The sequence below is a fragment of the Bufo bufo genome, chromosome 1, assembly GCF_905171765.1.
Source record: "Bufo bufo chromosome 1, aBufBuf1.1, whole genome shotgun sequence".
In the NCBI taxonomy this organism is placed as follows: domain Eukaryota; kingdom Metazoa; phylum Chordata; class Amphibia; order Anura; family Bufonidae; genus Bufo; species Bufo bufo.
The window spans coordinates 700,817,455-700,831,136 of NC_053389.1; the positions used below are offsets into that span (position 1 = coordinate 700,817,455).

General features: G+C 41.3%; 1 protein-coding gene across 1 annotated transcript in view; it reads right to left on the minus strand.

The window, feature by feature from the left end:
- Nucleotides 1-608: 608 nt before the first annotated feature.
- RGMA (repulsive guidance molecule BMP co-receptor a) overlaps nt 609-13,682 on the minus strand; it is a 36,911-nt gene continuing 23,837 nt past the window's right edge. The window contains exons 3-4 of the mRNA XM_040414207.1: nt 3,344-3,858; nt 609-2,760 (exon numbers count right to left, since the gene is read on the minus strand). Of these exons, the coding sequence (XP_040270141.1) occupies nt 2,062-2,760; nt 3,344-3,858 (1,214 nt within the window). The 3' untranslated portion in view covers nt 609-2,061. The remainder of the gene's footprint in view (nt 2,761-3,343; nt 3,859-13,682) is intronic.

A 13,682-nucleotide genomic window follows, 5' to 3' on the forward strand; every position in this document is an offset into this window, starting at 1 on the left:
TAGCTTTCTAAAGCCTTGCCTATGTAAAATTCAGCAAACTACACACATTCAGACATACCCTGCAACATGCTTGCTGGGATACAGATTGAAGCTGCACTGACTACTAGCACTTAGTGGGAAACATGAAGAATTGTGGCAAAGGATACCATTGCTAGAACTTCTTACATGAATGAGGATGATGCAGCAGGTCAACCACTGACTCCAGAAGTTTGTCAAGGATCATGAGCCTACCATCCAACCCCACCATGTTGGAAATTTTATGTTAGGCTACTTTCACATTAGCGTTTTTTCAGATCAGTCATGGATCGGCAAAAAACGCTTCCGTTACAATACAACCGCATGCATCCGTCATGAACGGATCCGGTTGTATTATGTCTTATATAGCCATGACGTATCCCTCATGAACACCATTGAAAGTCAATGGGGGACGGATCCGTTTTCTATTGTGTCACAGAAAACTGATCCGTCCCCATTGACTTACATTGTATCAGTCTTTCTCCGCACCACATCGCAGACAGAAAAACCTGCTTGCAGCGTTAATCTGTCCGCGATGGGAGCGCAACCAAACGGAACGGAATGCATTTTGGTGCATTCCATTTCATTCAGTTCAGTTTTGTCCCCATTGACTCCTGCTTTATTGCCTGGTCTAAGTTCCTATGTAAATTTGCTGGCTGGATGCTGGTGGGGTCACAACATGTCTTCCTGGGCTGAGAAAGCTTCCTCTACTGCTTAATAAAAGCCTATATTCTTACCCATGAGTGTCTCGGATGTTTGCAGCACATTAGAGTCGATCAAAATTCAATCTAATGACATGAAAAGTAGTTACCACATCTATTACACTGGAACACATTACGTATCTCCTATTTACAGTGACAATTTAAAAACTGACAGAATTACAAAAGTTCCACATATTACAGACGAGATAAATTATATCCAACACAAGTTGCATTATTTCGCTTTACATCTGACTCCTATAGGTTTATATTTACACTATACATCTGCTCCAGTAACCAGTGTCATGTCAGTAAATGGCCTGTACTATGATCACTGGTCTAAAGACCAGGTTCTACTACATGTCCCCCACCCTAGAATTTATAGCTGTATTATACCAGGCTGCTGCATCATGGTGATATAAGCGCTCCCATTTCCAGCCCAGAGGCGCTCTGAATTACTTGCCATGTACCTTCTACCAGCTCTTATCTGGAGGCATCTGCAGCTAAAGGAAAGCAACATGTACCTTGACCAACATACTCCTAAAAGTGCTCCCTCAACAGCGAGCTAAAATGATGGTTGCACAGGTCTGCAAAGATTCCCATTTCTAAGGTTTTGGCATTTCGATTTTTACATGTTTTCATTGGCCTCGTAAACTTCTGCTTGGTACCAGCATGTTTCACGGCTACATATGCATAGTGGATATGGAAAAGCTTATCGCTACATGTCCACATAAACACTGGTGATGGTTAATAGACCATCTGATACTAGTGAGCACCAATAAAATTGATCATGCGTTTACAGCTTATTATTATGAATCACAAAAGCCACGTTCACAAAATACTAACATTTCACAGCCACCATGATATCTGCAGTACCAAGTCGGGCAGAGGAAGTAGTCTTCTCTCTGTGACATCTATAGATGAGGTATGGTTCACATAAGCTTCACTAAGCAGATCTGATGGACAGGAAACTATGTAATTATTGTGCCTCAAAAAGATGCACACAAAAAAAAGGTTAAAAAAAAAAAAAGGTCTTAATTCAGTTCTCCAAGTCCATACCCTAAGGATTAGACACCTGTCCTACATCAATGTGAGACACCTTTCTTGCTGAAAGGTACATATTCCCAGAGACCTTTGCATTCTTTGTAGGCTTTGGATCAAGGGTGGCATAGCTTCACTAGATGGCAATTCCAAAAGCCTTGTTTCTGTGACTGTTGTATACAAGAAAACATTATAGCGGTGTCACATAATTGTGCTTTCACAAAAACAAATGCTTATTAGGTAATTGAGCCTGCACCTCTTAGACTGCCTCACTACATCTCATTAGATTTACACAGTAAACATAACATTACAACAACACTGTGCAACACTGAAACAAATACACAAAAGCCACAAGGAACATGGCCATCCCCAGGCCCGATTTAGGAGCTGCACTTCCAGACGGCAAGTCTCTGGTCCTTTCATACAAATGGAGTTTGTCCTTATTGGAGTGTAATAACTTCACATCCTCAAAGGCATAATAAGCAGCTAGAGTGAAATTCACATCCCCTGTTGTAAGGAGGTCAAAGACACAGGACTGAAAGTAGAGGTCCTCAACGGGCAGCTTTTCTTTGCATTTGGCTCCTGCCATCTGAGGGGTAAATGAGGAGACACTGGATCCAGTCCCATGTCTCCTAGAGCCAGTTTCTGGGGTTTGGGAGTGAAAGGTTCGAAAGTCAATTTGCTGATTCTGAGGACAACCCTGGAGGCACAGATAAAGTCCTTGGTTTTCTTTGTCCTCCACTGCATTCACCACCTCCTCAGGCATGCGTACTGCAAAGGTCAGGTAGCGACCAACTTGCCGCACCACTATTGTGGTACCAATATATTTGGCTTGTATTTCTATGTGTTGCCCCGACACTTTTTCTATGATTTTCAAGCTGTTTGCTCCACTCTTATCTCCACCATTCTTAGAGCCATCTACAAAAGCAGCTGGAAGCTCATCCATTTCAGCCTGGTAAACCTTTTGGTCCACACACTCTTGGAAGTTTTTGAAGATTATTGTAACCTGAAGGGGAAAAAAATAAATAAAAATTAATTCATAAGAATTGCTTAATAAGTGAAGATATGTTTAGAATCATACCAACATAGTGTTTACACAGCTAGCTAGCTCTTCCAAGTAAACCAATGAATCAATAGGAGCCAAGAGACTATTGGGTATGAGCAGTTTAAGATTAATAAAGTGAAAATTCTTGATCAAGTTCAATGAACATGGATATGACTGCTCCAATGATTTACTACAGTATGCATTTTCATACATGCAAGCACATGCCTTTACCTATTAGAAAACATTTGTAATTCTTAAAAAAGGTCTAACTTGTTTGACAAGATCCTGTATAATGAGGACAAAATTCAAACTGTATTAGCAATGTGTACAAAAAGTGACAACTGTATTTCTGTACTTTTAAGATGCTTGTTTATGTCTTTTTTGCTTCTAATTAGTAAATTAAAAGTTACTAGGATATTCTCATGATTTAACTGGTAACATATTTTACTTTAACCTAGGAAGCCCAGGGCTACATCCAAATCTTAAACTTCCTATATCTGGAAGACTCATCTAGTAATTGTATCATTATGAATCCTATATTTACCTTGCTGGTAGCTGTTGCAGTTGATCCTGGATGTACAGGTGTGTTGGTGACTTGTACATTCAAGTAATTATTGTCTATGAGAGGCCATGCCCCTTGTATTTTGCAGGTCTGAAAAGTGTCCGTAAACGTCCTAAGATGGGGATCCCCAAAGAGACCACAATGGGTGTAATTAGGGGCTGCTGAGTGCCGGTGAAAATTCTTTTCATAATGACAAATCTCAGGGCTGTCAGACCTTTCCTGGCTGTCCCATGGTGGTGGGGTACGAACACGTGGCTGGGAAGTGGGGCCATCTTTGGAGCAATTGTGTTGACTCATGAGGTCATCAATGCCATGGACAGCTGAATGGTAAGCCAAATCTCCTCTACAAAAGCGAGCAGTGCGACGGGTGCAATGGGCATAGGTTCGCAGTGCTGTGCAAAATTCCACCGAATCCTCTGCTCCTGTATGATGGGAGTTTGAGGTTGTTGACCAAAATTCTGAGTTACACTTTAGAATTCTACAGGAGGAGCTGAAGGCTGAAAAGAAAAAAGAAAAAGAATTAGCAAAGTGTTGAGTGATGTCATATTGTAATTTCATCATTGTCTAGCTCTTTCACATTTTGACTATTCCAATTTTAAAAGAGTATGGCCCTCATTTGTAAACAATTCAGAGCCCATCAAATTGGCGCAAGTCTTCCAAAGACAGGCCAAGACTAAGCACCATGCTCTGACATATTATTTATGTAGACTTACACGGCAGCCCAAGAAGTCACTAGTAACACAGCTCAGGCATGCAGCAGACCCACCATAACTCACATGAGTGCAAGGTGCCTCATATTTCCTTGACGTCACCGGTTCCTAGATGTTTGGACAATCTCTTTACTATTGGGACATCTACCTCCGGAGTTTACGAAGGTCCAGTACATGTTAATATTTACAAATGTTCTTGAGCAGTTTTCCCCCCTATTAACCTGAAAGTAAATGCCGCATATTTGCAGTCCTATAGTATCCAACAGCTTTCTGTGGTGGTAATAGAACAGCAAAAGATGGTGATTTATACTGGACTGAAACAAAGTACAAGTGGAGCATAAAAGTCAGCAGCTATCACATAGCAGAAAGTAAAACACAGTACAAGCTGGAAGTACTTCACTAATCCTGACACCAGTCCCCACACCCACACAGCAACCACAATTTATTTGATGTTTATGAGATACAGAGATACATACTTGTGAAAAGGGGGAGGAAGAAGGGGAGAGGAGTCAAAGCTTTTTGTATTTCTGCAATGTAGAACTGAATGAAAAGCTCAACAGCAACTGATCAAGATGAAGAAAAAAAGAAAACCACATAGTTCTGTGCAAAACTTTTTTTTAACCCAAATTCTTACAAAATCTAACCAGAGGAAGAGTATTAATAAAGAATTATCTCCCCTTCCAAGTATATTGCTTACTGTCCTGGTTATGGCTAACGATTTAAAAAAAAAATATATAAAATTCATACAAAAACAGCACTGCGTGAACAAGGCTTTACAAAGTCTGACGAGATGGGCTCAACCGGCCACACAAGTGTTCCATTTCGGCTTAAACCAAATAGTGCACAACCTTGAGAAATATGCTGCACCTATCAAGACCACCCCTCATATATATAGAAAATGGATGAAGACGTAGGTAGGTGTACCAAAAAACATGGTACATAATACAAGCTTCCGTTTCAATTCTCTACTTGTTCCATATCATGAAGTCCACTACATTGATGATGTACCTGCCTCATCTTAAACATTATAGGAATCAATGTACACAAGAACCCATAGCTACCAGACAAGCACATTCATTGTTCTTTCCACATCAATACAAGCTAATTAGTTAATTGCTACAACGTCTGGAAACTATATTCTCTAGATTTAGAAACTACTTCGCTTATGACAAACTTAAAAAAAAAAAAAAAAAAAAATCCTCAGCGTACGGTGTATTAACTTGTGCTTGGGCTGAGCTGTGAAATACAACCCTGGGGCGATGCAGGACAGCTGTGTTCCCAGGTGAGGCTGTTAGAGTCTCATTTCCTCCCACCTCCCTTCCCAAACATTCACAGTATTCAAGAGCACATATTGGCTGCAGGCATTAAAAGCATACGTCTGACTGCTACAGTGACGCATCTACGTGTCTTGCAGCTAGTGAATAGCTATGTTCTTGCCAAAAAATATACCAAACAACTAAATAACCCATAGGACATTCAACAAGTCAAGCTCATCTACAGATGGAGGCAGCCCCCCATAACACAGTACCATTGGGCAAAGGTAACAAAGTATAACTCCTAGCAGACACTTTGTCCAGTACTGGCCAAGTATTTGCCCATGTTGCCCAGTGCTATGCACATAGTTTCTACTTGACTACATTATATCCAGTTGAGTCCCTGGCATCTCTCCACCTCACTTAGCAAGCAAACACAGAGAAGTCATACAGTCAACAGTGTATAGAAATGTAGCCATAAATCAGGGGTGAACTCTGTAGAGGTGGCGTCAGCCATCCCCAACTACCCTGTGCCAGTGACTTCCTAATAATAACTTAAGAATTTCTTAGATTGTTCAATTCATTAATAAAAATAAATCTTAATCATACACACCAAAACTGATAAAGTAGGGGGGAGAAAAATACTTTCATGTATTTGGATGTTCTACAAAAAAAAAATAGAAGCAGCAAAATAAGAAGCATAAACAAGAATGAAACAGTGTCTGCAGGCCCTAAATAATTTACCAAAAGTCCAAACACATTTTGAGGATTGTTGTCTCCAGGGACTTAGAGGTAGTTGTTACACCCAGACCCACAGGCCCCACATAAGTATTATGGGAGGTAGGAGACTCTGTTACAAAATATTGTACTGGGGCCCAGGAGTTTCAATCTATGCCTCTTGTGTTTTAGGGCAGAGTCAGATACATAAGGGGACAGCAGAGGCTTGGCAATTAAGACTATTACCTTGTGGCATTGGGGTCCTGAGTTTAGGGGAATATGTTCTCCCCACATTCACATGAGGTTCCTTGAAGTGCTGTTTTAACTCCCCAATCTAAAAACATACACAGGGCAGTTGCATACCAATGTATTGCACAGCATTTTTTATTTTTTTTGGAGTAAACAAAGTAAAACCTGTGACCAAAAACAAATGCCACCCCCAAAAAAAAAAAGCTTGTAATAAAGAAAACATAGATTTCATGCTATTTTTTTTATAAGCAAAGACTAATGGGAAGATGTATTATTCCCTACGTGTTTCATCTGCCATCCTTATATAGCCTTTACCCCAAAACCTTGATTGACCTTTACTGAAGATCCTTCACCACTGAGTAAAGGATTATTACTTGGTGATCAACATTATTATAACCATTACCTGTTTTGTGTCTTCATGAGACACAATTATAGGAGGAAGGTGTGAACAGAAATGGCGTTCCCACAAATTAGGTCATGTATGCCTTAGAATAAACTAAACACAAAGAGCCGGACTCAGAATCCCAGCGAGCCACCATACAGGAGATGCAGGGTTTAGTGCGAGACATTCGCTCAATGGCACAGTTGTTTAAAACCTGGAGAGATCACAAAACCTTTCTGTGTGACTCATGCCTGGCAGGAGATGTTGGTATTGTTGGCATCAGTACCCTTAGAACTTTATTTACTTGGTTTTGACACAGAGGGGGGAAAAAAAGAAGACAACAAAGTGCCAACATATCTTGGCTTGCAGCTGCCAGATCTTTCAACAGAGCAACCAGAAGGCTGAAAAATTAGCTGATCGAAATGAACACTAAAAAGACTTATTCAAAGTTTCTCCAATTCCCTCACCAAGTAAAAAAGGGACAAAAACGTGTAGCCATGCCCATGTCTAATGGCCTCAGAAATTGGGTTTCATTTCAATAAACTAATTGGCTACAGCATCATTCTTCACTTGGGACATCTGAGAATGTCCTAGGCTGTACTCCTATCAATATTCAAGAGGGTCTGCGGCAAATGTATGCACTATTAGGGAAAGAGCTAAGACCTGGTGTTCTGAATATTCATTTTGTTCCATTTCCTTTAAATTTTGCCTTTCATATCCTTGCTGTATTACGTGCCATAGTTCAGTATTAGGTTAGGTCTACACGACGACATTGGTTGCGCAACAAAAAGTTGCGCGACAGATAGGGCACAACTACACTGCAACATTTGTCGCACGACAATTTTTATAATGATAGTCTATTGTGTCGCACTGCGCCATGTGACATACTGCGACACGGCAGTCGCAGGAAAAAATCCATCTCGAATGGATTTTTTGCAACTGTCGCGTCGCAGTATGTCACATGGCGCAGTGCGACACCATTCTAAAATTTAACGCGCGACATATGTCGTCGTGTAGACTTAGCCTTAAAGGTCTCAGTTCATTAGTGTATGTTCTCAGGGTATGCATTAACTCATGACCATTCAGTTTTAAAAAAAAAACTAAATTTGGTCAGGAGTACAATGTTGCGTCAGCGCCGCTGCTCTGAAAAGCTGTGCAAGCGCAGAGGCTCTGCTTCATCGGCAGCAACTGTTCATGTGTGGCTCCCTGGAAGTGTAGCGACACGTGCAGTCGCTGTTCCAGTAGCAGAAGCACAGTCTCTGCGCTTATGGTGCTATGCGGAGCAGGCGTAAGATTGTCAGGGCTGGCAAAGATGTCCAGCCCTGTCAAGTGGTAGGGGCAGCAGGGATAGCCCCTCGCGGGTGTAGAACTCTGGTTGATGAGACAAATTGATTTATAGAAACTGATACACATCTCTAGTCAGGAGTTATGACTATGGCATCAGCCAACATTTATTTCATGATTTGAGGTCACATTTTCTTCAGCATTTTGAAATGCATGTAAAAACCCTACGCATTTACAATTGCGACACTTGCAAATATTTTACATGCACTTCAGGCGGTTTTGAAATCCTATAGAGAAGCTGATGTGGAGAACGGCAAACTTGGAGCGTGCTGCATTTAAAGGGAACCAGAACAATCTGCAGGCAGCAGCAGGTTATAGAGCAGAAGGAGCTGAGCAGAGTGATCAACAGTTTTGTGGGAAAAGATTCAGCAAAACTTGTAATCTATCCATTTATATTTCTGCTCGTTCTGTACTCACGTGGGCAGTCTTATTGGAGACAAAGCTTTCCCTGTAGAAAGGTGTATACAGAAATAGCTGTCGATCACTGATCAGACCACCCTCATGGTTACTGAGCTCAGAAAGAGCAGAGATTTTAATGAATAAAATACAAAATCATATGATTTCCCCCCATAAAACTAGATTTCAATCGGCTCAGTTCTACTGCTTTATCACATGCTGCCTGCAGATTACACTGCATTTTCATGGTGAAAGGCTCTCTTTAAAAATGCGACAAGAATTCACCATTATGTATGTAGATTTCTCCCGATTTTACTACAGACTTTAATATCTGAGCACAGCCTTCGTGAAAAAGGACAATGAAAATGCTACAAAAATGTGTAAAGACGCTGCATGTGAAGCCAGCTGTTCCGGCTCGCACAGGGCCTTCTGTGTATTTCACACTGTAGGACACAGGTTTGCAATGTTAGTAAATGGAAATATTGGAAATTTAACACAGTGCGGTCTTTCCATTAATGTTTGTAAACGTCCTTTGCCTTTTTCCTCGAAGTCGCCATCATGTTACAGGCGAGCATTTCCTATCCCAGGGCACATGCACCAATATACAGCATTATCCTTCCCTCCCCCCCCCCCCCTTCCTCAAAGCTGCTGATTTTTTGTACAGCAGTGGTGCGATTATTCATTATGCTTCTATTACTTCTTTCACCCCAGTGTGAACAGAGACATAAGCAGTCTTTCCATGAATATTGTTTCACTCCACACTGCCGGCTGCCGGTACTGACACAGGTGCATTTCTAGGCTATAATAAAACATGCATGCACTTTTTAATAATTTAACAACCCGATCAAGTGAGGCCGAGCAGTGATAAACTAACATACAACTTTATTATGTGAGAACTGCTGGCTCTAAACTGCAATATCCCAAAAGTCCAGCCAACAATTTTCATCTGTCGAGTCCGATAAAGAATTCAGTCGCTTTCATTGCATCAGTCACTTGTAGCACTACATGTTCTTTATACCATGGAACAGGCCTATGTAGTATGTTTAAACGGATCCGTTTTCACTGACAATAGAAAACGGATCCATCCTCCATTGACTTTCAATGGTGTTCATGACGGATCCGTCTTGGTTATGTTAAAGATAATACAAACAGAACCGTTCTGAAGGGATGCAGGCGGTTGTACTATCTGAACGTCCATGACGGATCGGCACAAAACGCAAGTGTGAAAGTAGCCTTAGATGGTTGGCTGATACTGCCAAAATTGGTGGGTTTGGCTGACCTATGTCTAACGTATATGGCCAGCCTTAGTGTAGATTAAGCCTGAATAGCCATTTTCATAGGGAAATAATGACTTGTGCATAAAAAAAGGTGTTTTTTGTTTTTTAACACACTTATGGCATATCCTATTCTATTTTCAATGAAATTATTAAATCCCAAGAACCTCTAAAACCAGGGTACACAATTATCGCATTAATGCAATCGTATCAGACCACCATGCAGTATTCCATATCATGCATTTTGGACTGCATTTGGGGGGGTACTATATCTCCTTATGGAGAGCGCCCTCATTTTGGGTTGCATCTAATAGATGTCAGATGCACAATATACTGTGATCACAAAATATGTAGTCATTTTAGCCGACTGATAACAGACTGTTACCGTCTGAAAAGATGGCCAAGTCTGAAATTTTTGGCCGACACCTGGATAAGAGGTCTTTCTTTGAAAGAACGTTCCAGAAGGCTTGTTCGTTCTTTGCCCAATGTAACTGAACATGTATGGTCAGACTAAATGCCTGATGGTCAATATGGCCTAAAATGTATATGGTTGCGTCTGCAAAACGATCGTTCTCTGGGCAATCATTTCAGCCATCAACCAACTTCTGTCTAATGTGTATGGCCACCATAAATGAAGCCTCACTTCACAGCTAGCCTAAATTCAGTTAACAAAGCTTCACCTCCCCCACCCCAAAAAGTGCTTAGCTGATCTGCAGCCTCATTAATGACCATCTTAATGAAAGGATTTGCATTACAATGTCCCAATAATCACTTTTGTACACAATTGCTTAATTGTTACCCAGCAAGGACAAGGAACCCAGGTATTTTGTGCTAGTGTGAAGTACTACATGACTTATTGTAGGAAGGACCAGATTACTACACATATAATAAGTTAAAAAATCTCTAGAGGGACAGGAGTTGGGAGAACTGGTTTGTGAGCTCCGGGGTCCTTCCAGTGACCTCCTTTGAACTGCTAATCAAGCAATCTTGCGGAATAATGGTCTGATTATTATTGTCTTGTTTGCATAACAAAGCCGCCCAATAAAACGTATTTGACTGTACTCAGAGGGGTGTGAAAGATCAGCTGAGAATAGAGCCTGTGGAATGTGGCAGCTTCACTAAAGCTTCAACGCAAGAATAAAGACAATGCAATTTGCCATCCAGAAAAGCCCAACAGGCCAATAAATTACCCCATGTGCAAAGGGATTAGATCAGGTTTCAGTTACACAGGAGGGGGATGGGTGGCAAAGGGAAGAAAAAGCTGTGCACTCTTAAAGTTACAGAGCCTCTTTTATTCAAAGCCTTCACAGCAGGAAATCTTCTGAGACCTGTAGGTTGAATCTCAATTAATACATATGGTAAATAGCATTCAGAGCAGGATTTGGTCTATGCCTCTATTCATGTAACATCTGGACGGTCACATCTACGTTCAAAAACAGTTTGCCAATCGTAAAACCTGTGGAAAAGTTTGCCTCTCCCAAGAAGTAAATGAAAGTCTAATCAGTGATGTTGGGAACCACCGTCTTCTGATTTAGGTTAGGAGCACAAATAAAATAAAATATAAAAAAAAGAACACAAAAACCTGAAAATATAGGAACCCAAGTTGAAGTGCCCATAAAGGCCTATGGGGGACATTTATCAATACCGGTTTATGTTTGCCAGTCTTGACGCCAACTGCACCATCAGAGGATGCGCCAAATAGGGCTGAAATGATTACTCGATTCAATCGAGTAATTCGACACAAAAAAATCCTTGATGCAAATTTTTTGCACCGGGGATTCGTTTGTATCATGTGACCACGGAGCAGGAATGAAGCGCTTGCTACTACTCACCGTTCCGTGGTCACCCGCCGGCCTGCGGAGAAGACGACTGGAGTTGTGGAGCGGCACCCCTACAGGAGAGGTAAGTATTAAAGGGCTGCTGGAGACTAGGAGCGGAGATGGTAGCACTGGGGGAGCCGAGGGCACGCTGGCATCGGAGGGGATGATGTCACAGAGGACTCATGGAATTGGGGACAGATGGCACAGAGGATTGATGGCACAGAGGATTGATGGCACAGAGGGGAGCTGATGGGAACTGGAGGGGTTGAGCTGATGGCATGGGGGAGCTGATGGCACAAAGGACTGATGGCACTGGGGGAGCTGATGGCATTTTATAAAGGAAAACATTCTTATTTATAACTTTTCTTATCAGAATACTCGAATAATCATTGGATTATTCGATAGATTACATGATTACTAAAATAAAATCGATAGCTGCAGCCCTAGCGCCAAATTTACACTGAGGTGCACGCCTCTTATAGATTTGGCACATCCTCCGATGGCTGTGTGACCGTCTAAATTCAACTGCAGTCTCCTAGCTGCCATAGATGTCTGTTCATGCCAACCGAAAACTGATGTGAATAAAGATCAGTTGGGCCTGCTATGTCCCCCACCCTTTCTTCTTGCCAGTTCTAAAAAGTGGAATGAAGAGGGAGAAGTCGCAAATTTTGCCACAAAAAACAAAACAAAACATGCAACTAAAGTTTACAACTTTATGATGCCCCAAAAGTGGCATATATAGAATAGTAAATGTCTCATTATAGATTTACTTTACTCATATACAGAGTGCCAACATATTCCACAGCTCTGTACAGACATGATCATCCCTCACATCGGCCCCAGTCCCCAGTGGGACTCGAGCTAAATTCTAAATTAATCAATCAGTATTTTTTAGCACGCTCGAGGAAATCCATACAAACAAGGTTATAATATGTAAATTTCATGCAGACTACAACCTAAAATAGTCATAAAATATCATAAAATTTGACCTGTCATACCGTATCACATGACATTCCAGACAGATTTCAGGATCTCAGAAAAGTGAGGCATCCATCGAAGAGAGTCCAGAGGGAGCCTCTGTTGCAAATTCTGGCCAATAAAAATAAAATAAAAAGTATTCATACCAGAAACCCAACGGACCCCATTATAGTGAATGGGATCTGTTGGGTGCCAGTGGTGTCCGGCGTATGTGAGATCTGGCGATTTCGGTATTCTTTTTCTGCGTCGGAGCAGAATACCGGAAATTGGCCACAGATATGCACGTTGCCTTAGCTGGTCACTCAATTGGGTACCAGAATGGTAACTCATGTGGGAAGTATCTGGATGGAGTATTTAAACTTCACCGACGACTTCTGTTTACAGGGTTTCTTTATTTTACTGGGGGGTGTATGTTAATAACGTCTTATTTCAATTATACAAAATTTACTCCAGAAAAGATGCTAAGGAACCATGTGGAATGGATCCTGTTGACATCACTGTAAACATGTTTTGTGCGACAGTAGCTTAAAAATCTCTCTTGTAAAACAGTTCTCCATCCAAGTAACTGGAGCCCGAGCTTCTGCAAGACTAACAGCTCCATTGTGAGCAATATCATCTTACCCATATCCTGTCCCAGAATCTTCTGCAAGGGAAAAAATAAAAGCAAAACACCAACTAAGCATTATCATCATGCAAGAGGGGTCATTGTCACCGGCTGCTGGACTGTAAAAACCCTGGCATATCAAGCATACGATATATAGCAGCAGCCATTGCCAACCGCCAAGACAAAGAATACCGCCATTATATTACAAGTCTAAAGCAGCAGCAAAAGTGGAATCTGAAGAGCTATAAGAGAGAGACCAGCCTTTTAACAGCTTGTTCTTCTCACCTTGTAAATCATCATGCAGGCCTTGAACAGTGCTTGTACAAATCCCACATGACATACTTATCTATAGATAAGAAACACGCTTCCCAAAGCTGTCACCATATTCCAAATACCCAACAGATAATTGGACTTCACACTCACCTGCCACCTATACAGGGAAAATAACGATATTTCACCTCTGTGCCCAAGATATTCCGGTTATACAATTTCCATATGTGTGTGCTTGCAATTAATTGGGTGTAACCATCATCAATAACATCAAGCCATCAGGGCTACGTAGGTCCCTGAGAACATATTTGACCCAAAAAAATA